Raw genomic sequence first — 24,470 nt, forward strand, 5'->3', positions numbered from 1 at the left:
CCCAGGAAGTGGTTATGCCCACCAAGGTCCGGTCGGGCAGCAGCGACTCTACAGCAGGGGGAAGGCTTTCTCGGTCGAGGCGGGGGGAAGGCACCCCACTGGGAGAGGGGAAGGCACCCCACTGGATCAGACCGTGTCCTCCCACAGCATCTGTGGGATATTGGTCAGTGGGGCTGACTGAGCTCTTGACATCAAGAGGGCAGTGCCAAGGGAAACCAGAGCAGCCTTTCGGAAGAGATCGTGAGAGCTGAAGGTGGTCTGCTCAGGGCCCAGGGGGAGATCAGCCCAGGTCTTTCGAGCTATAAGTGGAAGCCCCAGCCCCCCTCCCGCCTGGCAAGCGCCAAGGTGACCTTTCTCCCCAGGGAGTGCAGCTCTGGGGGAGGAATGCAGAGCTGACCCCAAAGACAACCCCGCCCAGCAGGACCTGCGGCCTTCCTCACCTTCCTGCGGCCAGCCTCACCTTCGCTTCCTCAAATAGCAGGGCGGGTTTTCTGCTGACCATCTGGCTGCTTGACCACAAAGCAGCCACACCCTTTCACGCTGCTGCTGCGCCAGGAACAGAGGCCCGTGCCACGGGAGGCCCTGGGCAGGACCTCCATGCCCGGCTTTGCCAAGCCACAGAAGAGCACCTGGCCAGGTTAGCAGGGGGATCACCTACAGCCCCAACAGCTGCTGGGCACAGGCCATCGCCTTGCCACCAAACCGCCTCCTGTGCCCAGCCAGGCAAGAATAGTCCAGGGCACCCTGGAGCAAACAGGAACAGAGGGGGTCCCCCACCCCTCCCCATTTAAAGACAAATAGGCTCCAGTCAAACTCGCTGCAGGAGAGAAACATTGCTAAAAAAGAGTTTATTGAGTGCTAAATAACACATCCATGGCAATGCAGGAAGGGGGGCATCAGCAACAGCCCCCCTCCATCTCCCAAGGCCAGAGGTGCCACAGAGGAAAGAGCCACATGGGGCTGTGGGCACCTGCTCCAGGACTACAAACGGCTCTGGGGTTGCGGCTCAAGCTCAGTTGGGGGTCAGGCACTCCACCATCCCGTTGCCCCTCATGCCGTCAAAGAAGAAGAAGTTGTTGAGGGGAGCATCCCGCTGAGAGAGGGCCTGGAGATGGGAGGGGGGAGAAGAGGAGGAAAAGGCAGCGTGAGCAAAGAGGCAGAGCTTGGGGGGGGGGAGAGAGGGTGCCTTGAAGACCCATGCTGCCAGGGCCCAGGCAGGGCCAAGGGGGCAGCCAGGATCCCTCCCCACTCCCCTCTCCAGGAATGTTCACAGTTGGGGGGCAGGGGGAAGAGACACAAGATATTCCCTGCAGCTGTGCTGCTTGTGGGTGGGGCTGCAAGCAAGAGCCGCTCCCCCCATGTGGGGAATCCAGGGCCACCTGCCTCACCTTGACCACCTCCTGGCCCAGCACTCCTCCGACCACAGCGCAGACGGGAGCCACTTCGGAGCAGCAGGAGCTGAGAGAGAGAAGTGGGGTGTGTCGGGGGGGGTGCCCTGTGGGAACACCTCTTTGCGGAGCCCCCACAGAAGCAACATGCCAAGGGGAGCATTTTTGGCAGAGGGCAGCCACACAGCCCAGTGTAGTCTGGGCAACCCAATCCCAGTCTGGTGTTGTCAATGGGCATTCCACACAGTCCTCAGGGGGCTGGGCAGGGTGCCCCCCTCCCATGCTCCAGACAGCCTTGCTAAACATAGTCCCCAGCCGCCCGCCCCCCACATTCTTCCTCTCCCGACATTCTCCGTAACCCCTGGTGGGTCGCATGCAGGGACATGCCAATGTGGTGGAGGGCTCAGAAGCCTCGCCTCGCCTGAGGGGCACAAGAGGGCCTTCTGCTGCCCCCTCCCTCCAGGAGGAAAGCAGCCGCCGCTCTCTTCTCCTCCCCCCCCCCTGTCCAAGGTCACAGAGCTGCCCCCTCTATCCCCACAAGCAGCAGTGCAGCACTGCGGCACCTGGGATTGCCCAGCAACTGAGGCGCCCTTTCAGAATTAAGGGCCTGAACTCGCACAAGAGAAAGGCAAGCTTTTCTCCGGCAGCCGCTCCCTCAGCCCCATGGAGCGGAATGGCCAGCGCTCAGAACAGCACAGCCGGTCCCTGCAGTAGCCCTGCAGAAGCATGTGAGCCTTCAGAGGGTCCAGACCACCCTCCTAGAGAAAGAGGGTTGAGCCACCACCCTTCCCAAAACGTTGGACATGGGGCAGTGCAGCCCGGGCATTTAAGGTTCTACCACTCGGATGTGCCATGGGGGACATGGGGCTGACTCAGGGGAGTGCTGACGACAAACAGCAGCAAAGCCTAGCGGTGGGGGTCCGTTCTCAGGGGTCCTGGCCCCCAAGGCAGTCCCTCCTCCCACCCACCTGGCAAAGTCATCCGGGAGCAGGTCAGCCCCGACTCCGAGAGAGGCCAGCACATCAGCACGCATCTGCAGGAGCACCTCGGCGTCCTCTGAGCAGCTCTGCAGGGAAGGGTCCCTGCCCTTGAGGGTCCGGAATTTCAGGAGCACTGGAAGAGGCGGGGGCAGAAACAGCATCGCAACCTGTCACAGGACTGATCCGGGTGAGACCCCGGAGCTGGCAGCGCTTCCCAAACACCCCCCACCCAGACCCCACACCATGCCTGCTGCTGTCTCCTGCTCTGCTGGGCCCTGTTGGGGCAGGTTTGCATCAAAACGACCAAACTCTCCCTTGGCTTGGGTGGGCAAGGAGACCCCTTCTTTTGAATCCAAGGGGTAGCCACCTCCAGAGTCCCCGCCGCCCAGCTCCCACTTTGTGCTATTTCCCTCCACCCAGACAGGTATGTGAAGGGGCAAAGAACATACAGACGGTCCTATTTACACCACGTGCGAAGCCCACTTGCTCCCGAAGGCCAAGGCAGCCCCTTCAAGGGCCAGCAGGCAGCCTCTTCCTCCTCCGCAGGGCTGCTCTCTGGAGACCCCCTTTATACCCCCCAGAAGGGGTGGTGCTGGCAGAAGGAAAGGCCTTTGCACAGACTGTCTCCAGTCTGCAGAGGCTGCACGTGGGTTCAGCCAAGGCAAAGTCAGAGCAATCTGCTGAGTGATTGGTTGCACATGCGCCAGAGCCCACCGCTAAGCTGGGCGGCTTCTCCCACCAGATGATGGGAGAGGACAGCAATCCTGTTCAGTTCCTTTAGGGATCTCTCTGGTGCACAGGATCTCGGCAGGATTAATTTCCCTTCATATCAGCTGATGTGTGTGTTGGGGGAGGGAATTATTGCTGCTTAGCATTTGGGCTCAGCTGTAATTCTGCAATACTGCTGGCCTCCCTCTTAAAGGAGACACAGAGCAGGGCTCTCTCCTCCTCTGAAAGGAGGGGAAGCTGTTTCAAAGGGCACTTTGCAAAGTCACAGCCCTACCCACCTGCCGAATTTGGCTGGTGGCTGCACCAAGGTCAGACTTGGCCTCGGGCAAAGCCCCACCCATCAGCAAACATAGCCTACTTGGCCCGCCCAATTCCCTTCTTGCCCTGCTGGAAGAGAAGTGAGATCACCCAGCAGGGATAGGTCAGCAAAGCCAGAGCAACAGGAACCAAGGGGCAGGGGCAGCTCATGCCGCCAAAGACTGAATCGGGACTAAATATGACCAACACAGATTGGAGAGCTGGGCCCAAACCAGCAGAAGGAATATCAATAGGGACAAATGTCAGGTTCTGCACTTAGAACCAATATAGGATGGGGGACACCTGGCTTAATAGCAGGACATGTGAAAAGGATCCAGGGGGCTTGGTGGAGCACAAGCTGAACATGAGTCCACAGTGTGATGCAGCAGCAAAAAAAGCAAATGCTATTCTAGGCTGCATCCACAGAAATACAGTGCTCCAGATCAAGGGAAGTCATAGTCCCACTCTATTCTGCCTTGGTCAGACGTCACCTGGAATACCGTGTCCAGTTCTGGGCACCACAATTTAAGGAGGATGTTGACAAGCTGGAAAGTGGGCAGAAGAGGGCGACCAAGATGATCAAGGGTCAGGAAACCAAGCCTGATGAGGAACGTTTGAGGGTGTTGGGTATGTTTAGCCTGGTAGAGACTGAGATGGAGATATGAGAGCCATCTTCAAATATCTAGAGGGCTGTCACATGGAAGATGGAGCAAGCTTGTTTTCTGCTGCTGCTCTGGAAGGTAGGACCCGAACCCATGGAGTCAAATGACAAGAAAGGACATTCCAACTGAACATCAGGAAGAACTCTCTGATGGTAAGAGATGTTTGTCAGTGGAATGAACTCCCTCGGGAGGTGGTGGACTCTCCTTCCTTTGAAGTTTTAAAGCAGGGGTTGGATGACCATCTGTCACACGTGCTTGAGATGAGATTACTTCATTGCAGGGGGTTGGACTTGATGACCTTTGGGGATCCCTGCCAGCTGTAAAATTCTACAATTCTATGATAGCAAAGCCTCACTAAGGAGAAATAAGCTGGCATGTTGGAGAAACCCAGCAGGCCAGGCACTCTGCATGGCACCCAAGCAACAGAAACAGAACTCCGGGGTGGCAGGAAGAGGGGGACTGGCTAACCCTGCAAGTATTTTTATCCAGCTGCTGTTATCCTAAGTGCTCACAATCCTCAATTATATCACACGCAGACAAGAAGTTGGCATCAACACCAACTAGCCCTCAGAGGAAATGGCCCACCTCCTGACGCTGACGCTCCCTCCCTCATGCTCTCAGCCCAGGTGAAGAAGGGGGTCCTTGCCAGCCAAATGAAACTGGCAACAACAGCCCACGTGGTCCCCTGTCCAAACATGCCATTGCTGTCTCCTCCTCCTCCCCCCAGACCCCCCCCAACACCGATTAATTCAGAATTCCTCCACTTTGTGGAGCTAAACCCCAAGATGCAAGAATCTTGTTGCACTGATCCCGAGCATTAGTAGAATAGCAGCAGCAGGAATCGCAGAACAGGAGCACTGAAAGGGACCGCAAGGGTCATCTTGCCCAAGCCCCTGCCATGCAGGAATCCCAGCTGAAGAATCTCTGACAGGAGGGAGGGGAAGGAGCTGTGTTTGAGAAAAGCCAAGGAAGCAGAGAAGGTTTTTTTTTGGGGGGGGGGGAATCTCCCCTAAGGAACTTCCTCTCCTGGTGGGGTTGTTGACAACCCCTCTCTCCCGCTGCCCCTGGGAATGTCTCAGCACCCCTCCCCTCGCGAAAGCCCAACATGGGCTGCTTGCACACACAAGGCCCACACAAAGGCCTTAAAGCTCCCCCCATTCGGGATGGGGAGGGGCAAACCATGAGGGCAAAGGAGAAAAATGGGCTTCAGAAGCAACACGGACTCGAGCGCAACCAAGAACACAAAGCAGCTCTTTGATTTGCACAATCCAGAGATGCTGCCCCAAGAACTAGGCCTCTTACCCAGAGCAAGGCGGATCAATAAGAATATACATGAAGCACCACTGGCTGGGAAGAGGGCTCCCATTTCCTCCTCGGAAGAACAGGACAATCCTGCCTTGGATGGTGGCAGGGGGCAGAGTGCCTGCTGCTTGGGAGCCCGGCAGCCTTGCCCTGGCAGGGAACCAGGTGGAGCCCATGGCCGCCCACCCACGAGGCACATGCCCACCCCCCTCAGGCCCCGCTGAAGAGGTGGGTCCTTGTGCCACCAAGCAGATTTGTCCCAGGGATGAATGCCGGGCCTGTTCCAGAGACAGCCCCCCCAAGCCCCTCTGCCCCCCGCCTCGGCTGCACACGTGTAGACCTCTCCTTGGGAGCGCAAGGGGCTCACGTGCCGGCAAGTGGGACACAGCCCCATTGTCTGCTGGGGACCAGGAGTCATGTGGTCCTAAGAGCAGTCAGGTGACCAGCTGCAACACCAACTGACCTCCTGCTCACACACACACTCCCCCCCCCCATAAACGCTCACGCTGGCCTCCAAAGGGGCATCTCACCTTGAAGAAGGAAGTAATCGGGGGCCGTGCGCTTCAGGGCAGCCTTGGCCTTCTCACCGCTCCAGTCGACAGTCAAGGCCTCTTTCAGGAGGCAGAAATTCACACACTGGGGGGAAAGGACAGAGAGTCCAGAGTCCCGTGTGCAGCTGCTTGGCTTCGCCACCAAGGGATGCCCCTTCCAGCACCTCATTGCAGCCACATTCCCTCTTCCTCCCATTATGGCTCTTTCGGTGGCACAGCCATTATTTCCAGCATTAAGACAGCAGGCGCTACATTTCTATCCTCATTTTCCACAGTTGCTCCTTCTGAACTGCCCGGCTCCCCCCCCCCCCGAGACCCCCACAGCTGAGTAGTAGCGGGAGGCACTGGCTGGGAAGAAGGCTCAGAGCCCAGGACGTGGTGGCAGGAAAACGATGCCTGGTCAGAGGGAGAAGAGCGGGCAGACAGGGAGGAGGAGGAGGAGGGTTACAAGCTGAAGAGGCAACAGGGTTTGGTGATCAGGAAGAGGCTGTGGCAGAGAGCAGACCAGGATCAGAGGCAGGAGACAGAGATGCAGCAAGTTGTTGAAGAAGCCAGGGGGTCTCTCCCTCATGCTGTGACCAGCTCCCCTCCCTGTTGGTCTCCCAGAAGCCAAAGAGGTATGAAGAAGGCAGAGCAAAGACAGGCAATAAGGACTCCCCTGTGGGAAGGCTCTCCAGTCCTTGAAATTGCCTCATTGTGGCAAGATCTACCAGGAGGCCTTGCCTCCTGAGCTGTTTTGTCTCTTTGAATAAAAAGAGTTAACTTCACTGGCACCGTGTGAGTTATCACTGGCTTGATCCTGACACCCACCCTGGGGCAGGGGGTTGAGGAAAGATGGGGCCTGATCTGACAAGCAGTAAGAAGAGCCACCTCCTGACACCACGCTGGGCCAACTCATGACTTATGAAGCATGCCCTGCCCATTCAGGAAGGGGCTGTGGGGCCGCTAGGATGCACACAGAAACCTCCAGGAGCAGCTCAGTTGCACAAAGGCACCAGGGACAGGGAGCAGAGCTCTGCAAAAGAGCACCCCAAACTGATCTCTGGAGGCCACGACCTGCGAGGCAAGCAGTGGCCCTTGGAGCTCTGAGCCGTGCCTGACACTCTTGCTTCCATCCTCCAATCCTTGTGGTGGTATAACCAGGTGTTAGGAGGCTGTACACCTGGCCGCCCACACAGAGGCTTGGTTTGAGGAGAGGAGAAAGCAGCTGCTTTGCCCCTCCCCAACCATGGTTTGGCTTATCTTTGCTATCCGAACACAGGCTCATGGCTTGGCTGTCCTTTACAAACCTTGGTCACAGCCCATGAGGAGAAGCAAAGCAGCTGTGATCTATTCTGCTGGGAGCGTCACTAAGCCATGGTGTAGCTTATGTGACTCAGACCAGTAGCTCATATCTAGCAGCTTGCCATGCAAGCTCAGAAATCGGCAGGTTTATGTATTTAAAAGACATAGAACTTGCCATAAACCTGGTTTCTGCTTCTTCAGTTGCAGAAAGAGGCTCTAGAAATCCATGGGCGCGGACTGCAGACAGCTTAGATTATGAATGGCCTGGGCACGGACTGCGGTGCCTGCTAACAGGTAACTATCAATGAACTACCAGTTCTTTATTTGCTACAATTTATAACCCGTCCTTTCTCCTAAAGGACCCCCGACAACCACATGCACCCACCACCACCCCAGCTCTACCCCTCTCACACAGCCCACCATTTCCGTGGGCCTCCCTGCCCCTCCTTAAGGAAGAATCCCAAAATGCTTCCAAGATACGAACCCTAGAAACCTAGCTATATAGGGCAGAGGCAAGTTCGACTCAATGGGCCTCCTCTGCTCCAGGCAGAGTCTGCCCAGCCTGGCTGAAGCGCAGAGCTTCCTAGAAGGATTAGTCCTTACATGGCACTTAGGATCCAGAAGGCCCTTGCTTTTGTCCATATAGTGAGCAACAGGACACAACATCCTTGCCTTTATCATTTTGTACAGTGGCATTCATCTGATGCTGAGGCCATAATCTGCCCAATCCCAGGGCTAGAGGGGGTTTTGTTTTCACAAGAGGCTCACTCCCCCCCCCCGAACTATTCCTTCTCATCTCGGCATCTTTTAACTTAGGGATAGGACAGCTGTGATGCTGAGACTCCGATGGTCAGGAACATTGGGAATTCTAGTCCAACATCACCTGAAAGGCCACGTGCCCCCCCCCTCGGACTTAGCCATTGCCTGGCTCTTGTGGGAAGGGGAATGCTGGGACTGGGAGCCCAAGCAAAGAATGAGAAGCACCTGACTGACTGAGGGCTGCACTGGGGCAACAACAGACCTGCCTGAGGGAGAGGGAAGAGGAGGAGAAAAGGCAGACTCAGCTCAGAGGAGTTTTGGGGACGAAGACCAGGAACGCAGCTATATGGCCATTGCATTACGTGGAGTTGGGGGGGGGGAGGGGAAGGAAGCAAGGCACAGATCCGTTCCTGCCTCTGTTTCCAAATGGCCAAAGAGCTCTCCCAGCACACACCTTCTTCACTAGCGTGGTCTCTGTGAAGTCCAGCTTGGCTTTCTTTGCGTCCGGCCCATCCTCCACTCCCTGGCTGGCTTTGGCAACCTTTGTCTTCTCCCTGCAAGGCATGGAAGCAATTTAACACTGCAGCCCTCCTCCCTCCAGCCGGTGGAGGACTCCTGCTCCACAACGGCCTGAGTTTCAACAGGTGAAGAGTTGGCACCTGGACAGTGGGCACAGGATGGCTCTCTGCCTCCCTCCAGTGGCCAAACTCTAGAGAGGTTTCCCCAAGTAGCACCTGACAGGCCTAAAGCCCCCCCCCCCCGCCCCATGAAAGGCATTTCCCCACGAAGGCCCCATTACCAGCCCCATTACCAGCCCCCAGGCAGACTCACTCCACAAATTCATGCTCGCCCAGGTTGGCAAACATGTAGCCGTGGTAGCCAAAGACATCTCCCGCAAAGAACTTGACGCCGTTCTTGTGGCATATTTGGTCGATCTTCACCAGGACTTCCTGGGAGCAGCACGTCACGCAGACCTGGAAGGTGAAAGCCACAGGGCCAGAGATCAGCTGCCTGAGCATATTATTCTAATTATTACGACATAAAAACACAAAATGCACAACGTATTATGTAAAAAACCAATAGCCCCTCTGTACACAGTTTAAAAGGCCACAGATTTCATCAGGCCAAGACTTGGTTGAAGACGAACGTTTTTGCCTGGCGCCTAAAGGTGTATAATGGAGGCGCCAGGCGAACGTCCCTGGGGACAGCATTCTACAAACAAGGAGGCACTGCAGAAAAGGCTTCGTTCTCATGTCGCCCAGGCTGCCCAATGGCCTATGGGACAGAGACTTTCTAGGAAATCTAGGACAGAAAAGGCCTTCATTGTCATCTCCTCTCCCCTACATGCTGGCTGGCCTCTGCTTAAAGATCCCCCCCTCGACAGCACCAGAGAGGGCAATCTGGGAGCAGAGGCATTGTGAAAATGGTGGCTCAAAGGGTGCCTTTGGTGCCCACCGAAGCCTGAGCTGAGGCCACTAACTCGGACTGTCTTCCCTCGCTGGCTTCTCCCGCCAAAACTCACCACGTCAAAGCGGGTGAAGAACTCTTCGGGCTTCTGTTCGACATTCCCAGGGTCCGCTTTCACATCCACCATGGGATTGAGGTCCTGAGCCCGCTCCAGCGAGGCTTCCGCCCTGTTCTTGCCCACGGACCCCCCAGGAATCAGAAACTGAGCTTGCGTATCTTCCAGTGACACCTGGGAGGGGAGAAGGAAGTAATCGGAGCTGGCCAAAATCCCAGGCCTCCCAGGGTTAAACAGCAGCACCAGGACAACTGGACCTCACCTGAAGCCACACAGCAAAAGGTTTTATTTATTTATTGCATCTATAAATAAATAAGGGGCTCAAAGTGGCGTACATGGTTCTTCCCCTCCTACAACAACCCTGTGAGGTAGGAACTTCTACCAGGTACTTCACACCAGGGACTTCTAGCAATTTATCTCTGGAAAGCAGAACCCCGAGAGGGAAGAAAGATCTCAGGGTGGTTCATTTGCATGAAAATGCAAGCTAGAAAACCATGGGAGGGAAGACGGGGAAGAAGGTGAGGGGGTATTGCTGCCCTTTACTGTTATTATATTAAGTAACTGGTGTTTTATGGTTTAAACTGCTCTGTGGCCTCTTGATGAAGGGTGGTCTATAAAGTTAATAAATAATAATAGTAGTACCGGGTAGTAACTACAGGGCCTCCTGTTCTAAGCCTTGTGCAACATGCAGAAGCTCATTTCATTCACTTATTTAGGCTCAAGGATGCATAAAAGGTTCCCGTCCCCATTTTATCCTAACAACAAGAAGAATGCACTAAAGCAGACAAAGCGAAGGCACAGCGATTGACCCCAGGCTGCCCAGTGAGCTTCGTGGTTTAAAAGCGGGGCTCCCCTGCTGTAGTTCTGTCATTTATTTATTTATCAAATCTGTCTATTGCTCTTCTTCTGTAGATCTCAGGGTGGTTTGTTTACATGAAAATGCAAGCTAAAAAAAGAGAAGCAAAATACGTAACAAAAACAAGAACCAAAACAAGCTAACAACCCCCCCAAAAAAGCACATGTAAAAGGGTATCAGATGTTAATCAGCCCAAGGCCTGGTTGAAGAAGGTTTTTACCTGGCACCAAAAGGTGTATTATGAAGGTGCCAAGCGAGCCAGTCCATTACCGAGGGAAGAAACCAGTCCAGCACTTCCACCGCCCCACCCCCAGATGTAAAGAGAAGTAGAGCTACGTGGCATCAGAATATTGCTGACAACTCCAAACCTCTGGATCAGGCTTTCTCAACCTTGGACCTCCAGATGTTTTGAGACTACAATTCCCATCATCCCTGACCACTGGTACTGCTAGCTAGGGATCATGGGAGTTGTAGACCAAAAACATCTGGAGAGCTGAGGTTGAGGAAGCCTGCTCTGGATAATCCCACTCAGAGGTTTCATGTTAAATAGCATAGGGGATAAATCAAACCATGAGGAACCCCACATTGAAGGCTCCATCGGGCCAAAGAACACCCCCCCCCCAGCAGCACCCTCTGGAAATGACCATCGAAGCAAGACTGGAACCACTGCAAATAGGTGCCAGCCAGCCCTAACTTGGACAGCCGCTCCAGAAGGATTCTTTCTTCTTTGGTGATCCCTCATAGCCGAGCAAGATTGTCTTCCACAAACACGGCCTTAACAGTGAGTTCATAAGAGACTGTGGAGGCCAATTCTGGATCCACACATCCTTCATCAGTGGGGACATAGGTTTCAAGGTGGGATTTGATCACGGTGTGGATTTGCCAAGCGTGCCTTCCTCTTCACACGTTTCTCCCTTGCGTCCTGAGTTCGAGTGTCTTCAAACCCCATGACACCTTTGGAAAAGGCTGTCCTCCAATTGGAGCGCTCGCAGGCCAGTGTTTCCCAGTTGTTGGTGTTTATACTACATTTTTTAAGATTTACCTTGAGAAAAATCTTAAAAACCTCTTTTGCTGACCACCAGCATTATGCATTCAATTTTCAATTCCGGAATAGAGTAGTTGCTTTGGAAGACGATCATCAGGCATCTGAACAACATGACCAGTCCAATGAAGTTGATGTTGAAGAATCATTGCTTCGACACTGGTGATCTTTGCTTTTTCCAGTACACTGGCATTAGTTCGCTTGCCTTCCCAAGTGATATGTAAAAAATTTCCTGAAACACTGTTGATGGAATCTTTCAAGGAGTTGGAGATGGCGTCTATAAGTGGTCTGTGTTTCACAAGCATAGAGTAAGGCCCTCCAGATGTTTTGGACTACAATTCCCATCATCCCTGACCACTGGTCCTCTTAGCTAGGGATCATGGGAGTTGTAGGCCAAAACATCTGGAGGGCCGCAGTTTGGGGATGCCTGGAGTAAGGTGACCGCCTTGGGTGACCCTACTGGGAGTACGAGACTCCAGACGGCTTCACTCACAAGGATCGCAGGAACGTGCAAGCCCACTCATCACCACGACAAGGTGATGATCCAGTGAGTGGGTCCAGAAGGATACCATGGTTGATGCCACTATGAAGCCAAGGAGAATTAACAAGGAGCCATTCACTGTCTCTATCCATTCCTGACAGAAGTCAGCATACAGGGCGACCGAAGCAGTTTCTGTGCTAAAAGCAGGCCTAAACCTTATCGAAATGGATCTAGAAAATCACTTTCCTCCAAGAGCACCTGGATCTGCTCGAGAACCTTACCCAGGAAGGAAAAATGAGTCGCTGGTCAGTAGTCACTATGGCATTGCTGCCTCCGACCGTGGAGGCAGAGCGCACACATCCCGGCTAGTAGCCATCAATTGCCTTCTCCTCCATGAATACTTATTGCCTCTATACCAAAGAGCTCCTGGGAGGTACCTTTTATATCAAGAGCTTATGTAGCACAAAAGAGGAATGGGGGAGGGAGTTTAATTCAGTTCCTCCACATCCAGGTGGAGCCGAGACCCAGATAAAGCCCCGTCCAATCCAGCTGCACACTCTGGCAAAGCAAGTGTCTGGTCTCCCAGCTGCTGCCACTTGATCTGTCCCTAGCGATTGATTTAAGAGCAATTGGGAGGGGTGGCAATCAGTTGAAGCCATGGCAAATGGAGAGCTGGCGCATTGTTCTCTGGCAGGGCTTCTCTCTCACAGTTCAATGCTGCGCAGGAAGTAAAAAGGCTCAGTTTTTTTGTGCAAACGCAGAATGGGGAAACTTCCAGCTGCTGAAAACTCATGCAGCCATCAGAACCACAGGAGCGACAGAAGAGTTAGAACAGCTTGAGGACTGCTCAAGCAAGGGAAAAAGCAGGCTCTCTCTTTGCTGTTTTCTCTGAGGGGACCACATGTGCCGGCCATGTACTTTGGCTCTCCCCACCCTGATCCTCGCACACTTCCTTCTCTACAAATTCTTGCTCATCTTCTGGCTAAGAGGCCGGTTTGCATCCTCATTTCAGTGTGAAGGAGCTCCACCTTGTGGCCCAAAGTCGCAAGCGCTGCTCTGTAGAGTTAAGCCTGTTTTCCACACCCAAAACTTACACAGGGGCAGTGCTTTTTTCCCCTTAAAAATGTTTAGGGGTACTCTCATTTTGACTCAGGAAGGTTACCATTTTATAGTTCGAATCACGGAAAATAAATACAGTAAATGGACAAAAGTACAAAGATTCACAAAATGTTTAGGGGTATGTGTGCCCTTGTGTACCCCCAGAAAAAGTACTGCAAAGGGGTTACATACCAGGAGTTTGTGTGCAAAGGCAAAATCATGCAAAGTCAGGAAGACCCCCAGAACGGCCCTCCCACAGGACCATCCTTACCTTACTGGGCTCTGGAAACTGTGGGAGGCTCCTGCAAGATCTCGCAGAGCCCCCTGACATCTTGCAAAGGCACCTCAAGATATTGCAGAAGCACATCACAGCCTTCCCGAGGCCTCATGGAACCTTCCCAGAGCCCGACAAACAAGGCGGAGGGCCTAAGAAACTCTTTCTGCAGCAGGAAAACCCAGCACAGAAAGAGCTTTTAAAACCCTCTGCCGTTACTTATGGGGCTCCAGGAAGGTTGAGAGATCTTCGTTAAGAGCCCCTTCTAACTGTCTCACATCCACCCACCTTCGCTCTCCATTTCTTATTTGTTTTCCTGCCACCCATGCAAGGTGCAATTGTGTAAGTAAATCACACGCTAAATTGGGTCTCCCCCTCCAAATGCTTTCTCCCTCATGCCTATTTTGTTGTTGCTGCTGATTTCTAAAGTATTTGAAACTCCAGATTTTTTCAATACTTGACTTACACCTGATTATGAGCATCTCTCATCTGGGGCAAGTGTATTTCTAGACTGATTTGTGTTGTATTATGTGTTAGTCATGCTCAAGAGAAGACCCACTTAAATTAAAGTTCTCAAGCCACAGCCAATGATTTCAACGGCTCTACTCCAAGAAGGGCTAACACCCCCAGTAGAACTAATGTCGGCTGCAGCCCTTGATAGGCAGAAAATACACACAAGGAAAGGTTTTGGCTGGTGCCACCAGGAAGAGACCGGGCGGGAAATGATCCACAGGAGAACACCACAGGAGCCCTGAAGACTGAGAGACAGGGTGGCAGAGTGGTTAGTGTCAGACTAGGACCTGGGAGAGCAGGGCTCAAACCCTCATCTGGCCATGAAGCTCGCTGGGTAACCTTGGGCCACTCACTCACAAGGGCTAACCTACCTCACAGGACAGTAGGAGAACACTTCAATCTCCCAGGACATACAATACAAGATCTCAAAGCAGCTGTCTTATTACAAAATAATTTCAGAAATAGACTTGAAAGAGAAGTGGCTGAATTACAACTTATTACTTTGACTGTGTCGACCACAGCAAACTATGGCAAGTTCTTAAAGAAATGGGAGTGCCTGATCACCTCATCTGTCTCCTGAGAAATCTCTATGTGGGACAAGAAGCTACAGTTAGAACTGGATATGGAACAACTGATTGGTTCAAAATTGGGAAAGGAGTACGACAAGGTTGTATATTGTCTCCCTGCTTATTTAACTTATATGCAGAATTCATCATGCGAAAGGCTGGACTAGATGAATCCCAAAACGGAATTAAGATTGCCGGAAGAAATATCAACAACCTCAGATATGCAGATGACACAACCTTGATGGCAGAAAGTGAGGAGGAATTAAAGAACCTTTTAATGAGGGTGAAAGAGGAGAGCGCAAAATATGGTCTGAAGCTCAACATCAAAAAAACCAAGATCATGGCCACTGGTCCCATCACCTCCTGGCAAATAGAAGGGGAAGAAATGGAGGCAGTGAGAGATTTTATTTTCTTGGGCTCCTTGATCACTGCAGATGGTGACAACAGTCATGAAATTAAAAGACGCCTGCTTCTTTGGAGAAAAGCAATAACAAACCTAGACAGCATCTTAAAAAGCAGAGACATCACCTTGCCGACAAAGGTCCGTATAGTTAAAGCTATGGTTTTCCCAGTAGTGATGTATGGAAGTGAGAGCTGGACCATCAAGAAGGCTGATCGCCGAAGAATGGATGCTTTTGAATTATGGTGCTGGAGGAGACTCTTGAGAGTCCCATGGACTGCAAGAAGATCAAACCTATCCATTCTGAAGGAAATCAGCCCTGAGTGCTCACTGGAAGGACAGATCCTGAAGCTGAGGCTCCAATACTTTGGCCACCTCACGAGAAGAGAAGACTCCCTGGAAAAGACCCTGATGTTGGGAAAGATTGAGGGCACTAGGAGAAGGGGACAACAGAGGACGAGATGGTTGGACAGTGTTCTCGAAGCTACAAACATGAGTTTGACAAACTGCGGGAGGCAGTGGAAGACAGGAGTGCCTGGCGTGCTATGGTCCATGGGGTCACAAAGAGTCGGACACGACTAAATAACTAAACAACAACAACACTAAACTGAAAACGTGGGAGAGACGTGGTCTGAATAGAGATATTGGATTCTTGTCTCATTCCACATGCTAAAGCTATTTTTGGTCAGCTGCATACTATCCCTTGCTTTTTCCTGTAGGACTAATTGCAGTCGTTAACAGGTTTACCATACGCATTGAGTCAATCACCCATCTCCTACTACCCTCCAGAGAAAAACCCCACCCCACCCTCCCACTATATATACAAGGTAAGGGTCTGGTGACTTGTGTTTCAGTGTATCCGAAGGAGTGTGCATGCACACGAACGCTCATACCAATGACAAACTTAGCTGGTCTCTAAGGTGCTACTACTAGACCAGGGGTAGGCAACTTACAAGCCTGGGGGCCGGATGCAGCCCAATCGCCTTCTCAATCCGGCCCGCAGACAGTCCTGGAATCAGCGTGTTTTTACATTAGTAGAATGTGCCCTTTATTTAAAATGCATCTCTGGGTTATTTGTGGGGCATAGGAATTTGTTCACCCCCCCCCCAAAAAAAAATATAGTCCGCGGCCCCCGTCACGGTCTGAGGGATGGTGGACCAGCCCCCAGCTGAAAAAGGTTGCTGACCCCTGTAGTAGACTATTTTTTAATTTTTTTATTTCAACTGTGTCAGACCAACACGGCTACGTATCTGAATCTACCTCACAGGGTTGTTGTGGCGATTAGATTGGGGGGAAGAAACATGTACACCCCCTTAAGCCCTTTGGAGGAAAGAAGGTGGGACCAGAGCTGTAGCTGGGGGGGGGCAGGTTTTTTGCTCCAGATGAAGTTTCCCTGGGTGCGATAAAAATGAAAGCATGATGGATGCAGCACTGCCAACAAGGAAATCAATCTGGGATGTTTCTGGCCAAGGGGCACTGGTTCTCATTCTGCACATGTGAAGAAGTAAAAACCCCACAGGAAAGGAGGAATGCCCCCCCTACCTTTCCCTAGGAGGGGATTTTCCTCTTTCGAGTGGCCTCAGGGGTCCCAAGCAAGGACGTTCCTTTCCTGGGAAAGTCTCCATCTCCCGGCTTGCGACATACAACCCTCTCTCTGCCACATATGCACTCTCCGTGGGGCTTGCCTTGTGCTTGATCTGGAGGCCACAGTTGGCGCAGAACGCAGCAGCACGATTGCTGACAAGACTGAAGACTGGAAGTGAGAGCTGGACCATATAGAAGGCTGATTGCCAAAGAATTGAAGCTTTTGAATTATGGTGCTGGAGGAGACTCTTGAGAGTCCCATGGACTGCAAGAAGGTCAAACCTATCCATTCTGAAGGAAATCAGCCCTGAGTGCTCACTGGAAGGACAGATCCTGAAGCTGAGGCTCCAATACTTTGGCCACCTCATAAGAGAAGACTCCCTGGAAAAGACCCTGATGTTGGGAAAGATGGAGGGCACAAGGAGAACGGGGCGACAGAGGATGAGATGGTTGGACAGTGTTCTCGAAGCCACCAACATGAGTCTGACCAAACTGCGGGAGGCAGTGCAAGACAGGAGTGGCTGGCGTGCTCTGGTCCATGGAGTCACGAAGAGTTGGACACGACTAAACAACAACAGCATCAATTAGCATATGAAGCCCGTATGGACTTGGGACCAGTTACCGTATTTTTCCGTGTATAAGACGGTATTTATTCCTTTGAAATAATAGGCAAAAAATGTGTGTCGTCTTATACACTGTTAGCAGAGGGGGGATGGGCAATTGGTGGCAGCACCCAGCAGATGATTGGCAGTGGCAACTGGGTGTGTCATTGCTTGCTGCGGTAAAGGCCTGCTGATGATTGGCTGTGGCTATTTATGGCAGCGTTTAGGCATGTGTTAAATCTGCTGCGGTTGTGTTGAGCGTGCAGGTGGGCTTTTGGCAGCGAGCGTGCTGACAACTGGTTGCCACAACAATGTGTGTGATTTGGCATGCAGGCTGTAGAGCAGGCCTAGGCAACCTCAGCCCTCCAGATGTTTTGGGACTACAACTCCCATCATCCCTAGGTAACAGGACCAGTGGTCAGGGATGATGGGAATTGTAGTCTCAAAACATCTGGAGGGCTGAGGTTGCCTGTGCCTGCTGTAGAGCGTTTGGCAGCGGTGATCCCCCCCAAAAGCTCAACAACACTGGCCTCCAAAAATAGGGGTCGTCTTATACATGGGGGCGTGTTATACACAGAAAAATATGGTATTTGTGAGATCCCCTTGCCTCCCATGGGCCGACTCAACTGCTTTGATTCAAAGAATTGGCACTCCTACAGGTGCCACATAATACTTCTTCTGCATTTGTAAGAACTCAATCATTTAGTGAGGCGGCACCTACACTTTGGAACTCCCTGCCTCTTGACATCATACCCTCACTATTCTTTTCGGCATCTGCCAAAAACTTGGTTGTTCAGACAAACCTACCCAGATCTTCGGAAAGTTGAAGTGAGTTTTAATTTGTTTCAATCTATCATTGTTTTAAACTTTGTGTGTGTTTTAAATGATCACTGCAATTTTTTGTAGGGTAAATTTTATTATCTTTTCTGTAAACCGCTTTCAGGGTCCCCACCCCCACCCTCGCAATCAAGCAGTGTTTAAATTTCATGAAATAAATAATTTTATGCACATGCGCTTTTGAGTACAAAGGGGAAAGATCCCATATATCCTATTTCCCATTCTAGGATCAGGGGACACACAGGGCGACAGGGAGCCCAAGGGAGGAGCCCCCCCCCCGGACCCGCTCCTGGCCCCTTGGGCAAGACTCACCTGCTGATGGTCGAGCATCGTCAGGGCTTTGACTCCTGCCAGGATTAGGTTCTTGGCCACTTCTGCCCCCAAGCCTTTCATGCCCACCAGCAGCACCCGAGATGCCCGCAGGCTGCAGAATACAAGAGGAAGACATCAGTGTCCTGATGCACATAGTCTCAAGGAGGCAGCAATGAGGCAGTTCACCCCCCCCCCAAAGGCACAAGGTGCTGGTCAAAAGGAAGTGGCCTAGGATGGAGGTGAAAGGGTTAATCCAAAGCCAGCGGACTGGATCCTTTTGCCAAATGATCAAATTAACGTGAGCGGTTTTGATCTTCAAAGCCACGAGGGTTCAATGGCTAATTTTATCCCTGCTATTCCTTCTTTTTTTTTTGCGGCTTTTCTCTCCTGTCTTCACTGCTGGGGATATTAAGTGGTTTGTTTGTTATTTTTATTAAGACGTTTTAGCATAATCGAAAATTCAAATTACATTTTAAATTTTAAATTACACCCCCTCCTCGAATTCCCCCAACTTCCCTTTCTGGTTTATAGCATATTTATTTCTTCTGCTTATACTTTTATATGCCTTATGTGCTAAAATTAAAGTTGTACCTTGTCAGTGTTCTTAATATTTTAATCTCCTATTTATATTTTCCATTTATATTCATCCATTGTAAGTGTATTACTCCAATCCTGCAAGTGAGCTCATTTCAATGCATTAGGCTATTTCTGTATATCCATCATAAAAGGTTCCCAATCTTTTTTGAAGCCATCGCTGTCCTTATCTTTGAGTCTCTCAGTTAGCTTCGCCATTTCAGCATATTCCATCAACTTTTCTTGCTATTGTTCTTTCGTTGGTATTTCATCGCTTTTCCATCTTTGGGCTAGCAGAATTCTGGCCACTGTTGTCGCATACATAAAGAGATTCTTCTTGACCTACAATACCTAATGAAAATGCTTCTGGTATTTTAACAAAGGTTACCTTGAAGATTTTTTTTCAATTCATTATAAATCATAGGGATATTAAGTTGTTTAATGTTAGCCGCTGGATCCTCAAAATTTGGCTGCCTAGGAAGCTCCAGCCTGGGGGGGAAATACGCTCAGGGTTGCAATGTGAAAACAGGCAGTACGTGTTGCTGAGGGTGAAATTCATAATTAGAACCATAGAATGGAAGGGTTAGAAGGGACCCCTGGGGGTCATCTAGTCCAACCCCCTGCAATGCAGGAATTGCAGCTAAAGAATCCCTGACAGATGACCACTCAAATCTCTGCCTAAAATCCTCCAAGTAGCCACTTTCCTTATTAGAATAAAGGGGGTTGCCCCTCACTCCTATCTCCTCCCCTCTTGAATTTCCCCAAATGCCAACCTCCAGAGATGTCCAATACAAAACAAGCAGCACGCAAGGGCACAAGATTCAATCAAGTTTCAATCAAGTATTATTAATCCAAAAGGAAAACAATAAGAGAACCTCCAGAGATGATCATGCGGTGATTTATGATAGCCAGGGAGAATCCTGGTATCACACTCCCCCTTTGAAAAGATTAAATGGGATAAACCTCCCGGGCAGTTGCTCTGAAGGAGCCACTCCAGTTTTCGGATGAGGAGCATCTTGGTGAGAGGAACGGCCATCGGACCCAGACACTGCAGAAGAGCCCTTCAGGGTCACTCTCAAGGCAGGGGTAGGCAGCCTAAGGTCCAAGGGCCAGATCCGGCCCAACCGCCATCTCAATCCAGCCCACGGACGGTCCGGGAATCAGTGTGTTTTTACATGAGTAGAATGTGTGCTTTTATTTAAAATGCATCTTTGGGTTATTTGTGGGGCATAGAAATTTGCTCATTTTTTTCAAAAAAAAAGTCTGGCCCTCTCACAAGGTCTGAGGGACAGTGGACCGCCCACTGCTGAAGAAGTTTGCTGACTCCTGTCTTAAGGCATCAGCTCACCAAAACAACTTCCCTTCTTCTATTTTTGAGATGGGAACTAAAAACAAATTCTTATTTCCTGATGAGTAGCCTTTGGACTATGTTGTTGTTGTTTAGTTGCTTAGTCGTGTCCGACTCTTCGTGACCCCATGGACCAAAGCACACCACTATAATGTAATTTAAATAGATAGCTATCTTTAGAAAGGTTTTCCCTCCAAAAGCATTTTATTTTAAAAAATCCAATTTAAAATTTTAAAAATCTGATTTTTTTGCTTTAAAAATATCATTAATTTTTATCCACCTGGGTTTCAACGCCAGCCTCTCGCCTGGGGCCCTTCACAAGCCCAACCAGCCCCAGCGGCCATTTTCTTTGGCCCTCACTGAGGAGGCGGAATGCGGGGGCCCGGAAGGTTCTGTGGCTGTTGGGTGGGGGATGGGATGGGGAGGGAACACCCCCCCAAATCAGGCGGCTGCCGCTCCAGAAACAACAGAAGCCCAGGGGGGCAGCTTGTGTGGTAAGACCTCCCCATGGCCAGTGCAGCACTCCTGAGGGGAGATAGAAAGGTGGCCATCACCCCCTCGCTCCCTCCTAGGAAAGGGGAGCTCCGAATGGGGGCCAGAAAACAGGGGCCTGCTCGGCACCTGCCCCCCAACAGGCCGGCAGTGGCAGCAGGGGGGCTGCCGGGCCTGGCAAGATCCAGCCACCTTGAGGTGGGGCAGCACCCCGAACCCCCAGGAGGTGGCCTCTGTTGGCAGGAGCCAAGGCCAGTGTGGGGCAGGCAGGAGTGGCGCACTGGGAGCCCCGCAACAGGTAAGCCCCCCTAAGTCTGCCCCCCCCGATTGCCTGGAAGGTGCGGCTCTGTGGCAGCTGGGTCTCCATGTGACCTGGGGGCTCTTTGTGGGGTATTTACGCTCCAATCCATTGGTTTAAAGCTGTCTTTCATAGCATGCAGGCCCCCAAGATGCCCCCTAAGGAGCTTTCCCTTGGCAGCAAGACTTCTCTGTGGTGGCCCCCATGCTGGGGAAGCCCCAGGAGGCTCAGGTGGGGGTCCCTCCCAGAGAGCAGAGGGCCTTGGCCTTGCCTGGCAAGACGCCCCTTCCAAAGAGGGCCGTCCCACTCAGGGCGCCGGGGCTGAATCCGGCCGCTCCTGCCCCGTCCCCTCACAGCGGCTGGCCAGATGCCCCCAAGCAGGAGCCCCTGGCAAGTGTTGGAGGGAGACCACAGGCAGCACTGGCCCTTGCTTTGCCAGGGAGGCCGCCGCTGAGCCTGGTAGGAGGGAGTTCCACAGTCCCTGTATGCCTTAGATCTAGATTCGTTCTGAGACCGTGTTTTTGGAGGAGCCACACGATGTAGCGCTTATGCAGCCGCTCTGAGCTCAGTTTTGGCCGGGAAGGGTATAAATGAAATTTATGATTATTATTATTACGCATTTGGAAAGGGAGGTGCTTTTGTTTTGCCTTCATCCCGTGTTTTGTGTGTTTATATTTTCTGCTGTGAGCTGCCCTGGCCTCTGTGGAGGAATATGGATTCAATAATAAATAAATAACTAATAAATAGGCTGGAGTATTGTTTACGGGGGGCTGAGAGAGCTGTTGGTGTTATTGATATTATTATTGTATCTTTAGTTTTGGATCTTATGATTTACCTGGAAATGGTTTTCATTTGGTTGTGTACTTTTTGATGTGTTTCATTTATTGTTTATGACTTCTGTTATGTTTGCAATTATGTAAATCTTGTCATGTTGTAAGCCGCCGTGAGCGTAGTTTCATTTATGGAAAGGCGGTATACAAACAAAATTATGATGATGATGAAATGACAGGGCAGCAGAAGTCCCTCTGTGCTTCCCAGACCTTTCAAATAAATCGGTGGCTTCCCCCCCGCTTTGCACCACTGGCGCAGCTATGCTTGCTCTTCTGTCCTGAATCCTAGGGATGCGCATGGAGCTTTGTTTTAAGCCGCCATCAGGGAGAAGGAAAAATGCTCCCAAGGGAGGGATTTTGCCATGGGACTGGGCAGGGCCAGACTGAGATTTAATGCGGCCCTCAGCTCCTGAAGGTAATGGGGCCCCTTCTATGTCCAGCTGTCCTTTGTCAACAATAAATGGTCGAATTTTTTTTGTGTTGAATACATGCGATATGGTCATTTATGGACCTCATAGGTACCTAAAGCCATTTGCACATGATGCCCTGCAACTAGTCCATGCAGAAAATAGGCACCCTATAGAGAAAAATGAGCAAGCCAGTGATATTTTAGGGAGCAGGCAAGGCCATGACTTGCATCATAGGAGCAGACACAACACAAAACACGGTTGCTGTATGTAGTTTTTATTTTATTTGCTTTTTATCTTATATTTTGGAAATGCACATCCAGTTTTTTAGCCCCTTTAATCTTTTTCAGGGCCCCCAAGAGAGTGGGGCCCTAAGCTAGAGCTTGTTTAGCTTATACACCTGTGCAACGCCCTCCCATCAGATGTCAAGGCAATAAGCAACTATCTGTCTTTTAGAAGACATCTGAAGGCAGAGCCCTGTTCAGGGAAGTTTTTAATGTTTAATGCTGTATTGTTTTTTTTAATATTTGGTTGGGAGCCGCCCAGAGCGGCTGAGGAAACCCAACCAGATGGGCGGGGAATAAATAATACTAAGTAATAAATAAATTAATAATAATGCGTAAATCCGGCACTGCTCCCCCCCGCTTTGCACCAGTGGCACAGCTGTGCTTGCTGTTTTGCCCTGAATCCTAAAGATGCGCCTGCAGCTTTGCTTGAAGCCGCCTCTCCTCCTGCCTGACAAGGGCCACCCGGGAGAAGGAAGGAATTGTTGGAGATTCATTCCCCGTGTTTGCATTCATGGGATTGTTGACTACCGATGGTGTATGTTTTCATTCCACAGAGTCGGACGTGACTGAAACAGGATGTTTGTTACTGTGTAAACAAAAAAACCACTAAATTGCGCTTTGCTGTCTGATGCTAGAGAGAGAGGGAGCTATGTTGCAGTGCTCCGAGTGTGTTTATATGTAAATAAACGTGGATTAGCCAAATGCTGTGCTACTGAGTTCTGTTACACAATTGTGCAAACTCTGCAGAGCCGTAAGTGTGCTGATGTCAGTTGGCATCAGTCGCTGTGATGTTCAGGCTGGAGAAAGCTTTTGAAGCTACCGAACGATCGACCAGGAGGAAGAGTACTACAGGGTTCTACTCGTGAGTAGGAGATCCTGACAGGAATGCCATGGGACCTGGCCTTCTCCGAGATGGTCTTGTGCTCCCAGGAAGGAGGACCCTCATCCGTTTGCTCTGGAAAGCAAATGGGGTTGCCAGGAGCTCCAGAGGCGAGCCTGGGTGGCCAAAGGACTCCTGCAAAGGAGCGCCAAGGGGCCCAATCATCCTCCCCAGGGCCCGATTGAGGTTTGATAAGGCCCTCAGCTCCTGAAGGTAATTGCTGCTGTTTTTTGGGTTGAATAGATGTGATATGGTAATTTATGGACCCCATAGGTATCCAAAGCCATTTGCACATCACAAAAGATGTATTTTATCAAAGTCATTGTTGAACTGAAATACAGTTAAGAAGTAGATGAAGAGTGAAATTGATACAAAATAATTATTAAGTTCTAACTTAAAATGATTGGGGGGGGGCATGAATTACATCCTAGGAGCCTACACAACCCAAAACACTGTTGCTGTATGTAGGTTTTATTTATTTATCTTACTGTGTTTCTCCGAAAAGAAGACACCATCTTATATTTATTTTTCCTCAAAAAACCCCCCAGGATGGCTTATTTTCAGGGGATGTCTTATTTTTAATTACATGTCCAGCCTAGCCTCTTCCTTGGCACCCTCCAGAACTGCGCCTATCACTATGTCTTATTTTCGGGGTATGGCTTATATTGCGCAAATGCTTGGAAATCCTGCTACGGCTTATTTTATGGGTATGTCTTATTTTAGGAGACACAGGGTATATCTTATGTTCATGCTGTCTTGTGTTTTTAATGTTTGGTTTGGAGCCGCCCAGAGTGGCTGGGGACTAAATAATAAATTATTTTTATTTTTATCTTGTTTTGGAAATGCACATCCAGTTTTTCCCCCTTTAATTTTTTTTTGCGGGGCCCCCCAGAGTGGGGCCCTCAGCTCTTGCTTGTAGAGCTGCTAAGTCCATTCGGCCCTGGGACCGGGCCTTCTCCGAGACGGCCTCGTGCTCCTCGGGAGGACTCCTTTTGCCCCGTTGGGGTCCTGCACAGCGGAGCTCCGGAGGGGAGCCTGGGGGGCAGAAGGGCCCCTGCGAAGGAGCGCCCCGGGCCTCCTCAGGGCTCTTCGGCCTTACCGTTTCTGCGCTTCGAGGCCCCAGAGGCGGATCTGGCGGTCGTACTGGGCCGCCTCCTCCTCGCTGATGGCGGCGGTGCTGGCTGAGTGCGGAGCGGGGGCCCCTGCGCCCGGGGCGGCGGCGGCGGCTCGGCCGGCCTCGTCCTTCTCCTCCTTCTCCACCATGGCTTCGACTCGCCGCTGCCGCCGCCGGGCCCCGCCCCTTTCCCCGCCCACGC

General features: G+C 51.3%; 1 protein-coding gene across 1 annotated transcript; it reads right to left on the reverse strand.

Moving 5' to 3' along the window:
• Positions 1-833: 833 nt before the first annotated feature.
• On the reverse strand, positions 834-24,462 carry SAE1 (SUMO1 activating enzyme subunit 1). The gene is made up of 9 exons (XM_060275443.2): positions 24,254-24,462; positions 18,040-18,151; positions 9,475-9,648; positions 8,784-8,926; positions 8,407-8,506; positions 5,889-5,994; positions 2,357-2,501; positions 1,389-1,458; positions 834-1,105 (listed from the first exon to the last, which is right to left on the reverse strand). The coding sequence occupies exons 1-9, from the start codon at positions 24,415-24,417 to the stop codon at positions 1,013-1,015; spliced, it is 1,107 nt and encodes a 368-aa protein (XP_060131426.1). The 5' UTR covers positions 24,418-24,462; the 3' UTR covers positions 834-1,012.
• Between the last annotated feature and the right edge of the window lie 8 nt (positions 24,463-24,470).

This window comes from Zootoca vivipara, chromosome 6 (assembly GCF_965207765.1).
Source record: "Zootoca vivipara chromosome 6, rZooViv2.hap1.1, whole genome shotgun sequence".
Classification (NCBI taxonomy): Eukaryota; Metazoa; Chordata; class Lepidosauria; order Squamata; family Lacertidae; genus Zootoca; species Zootoca vivipara.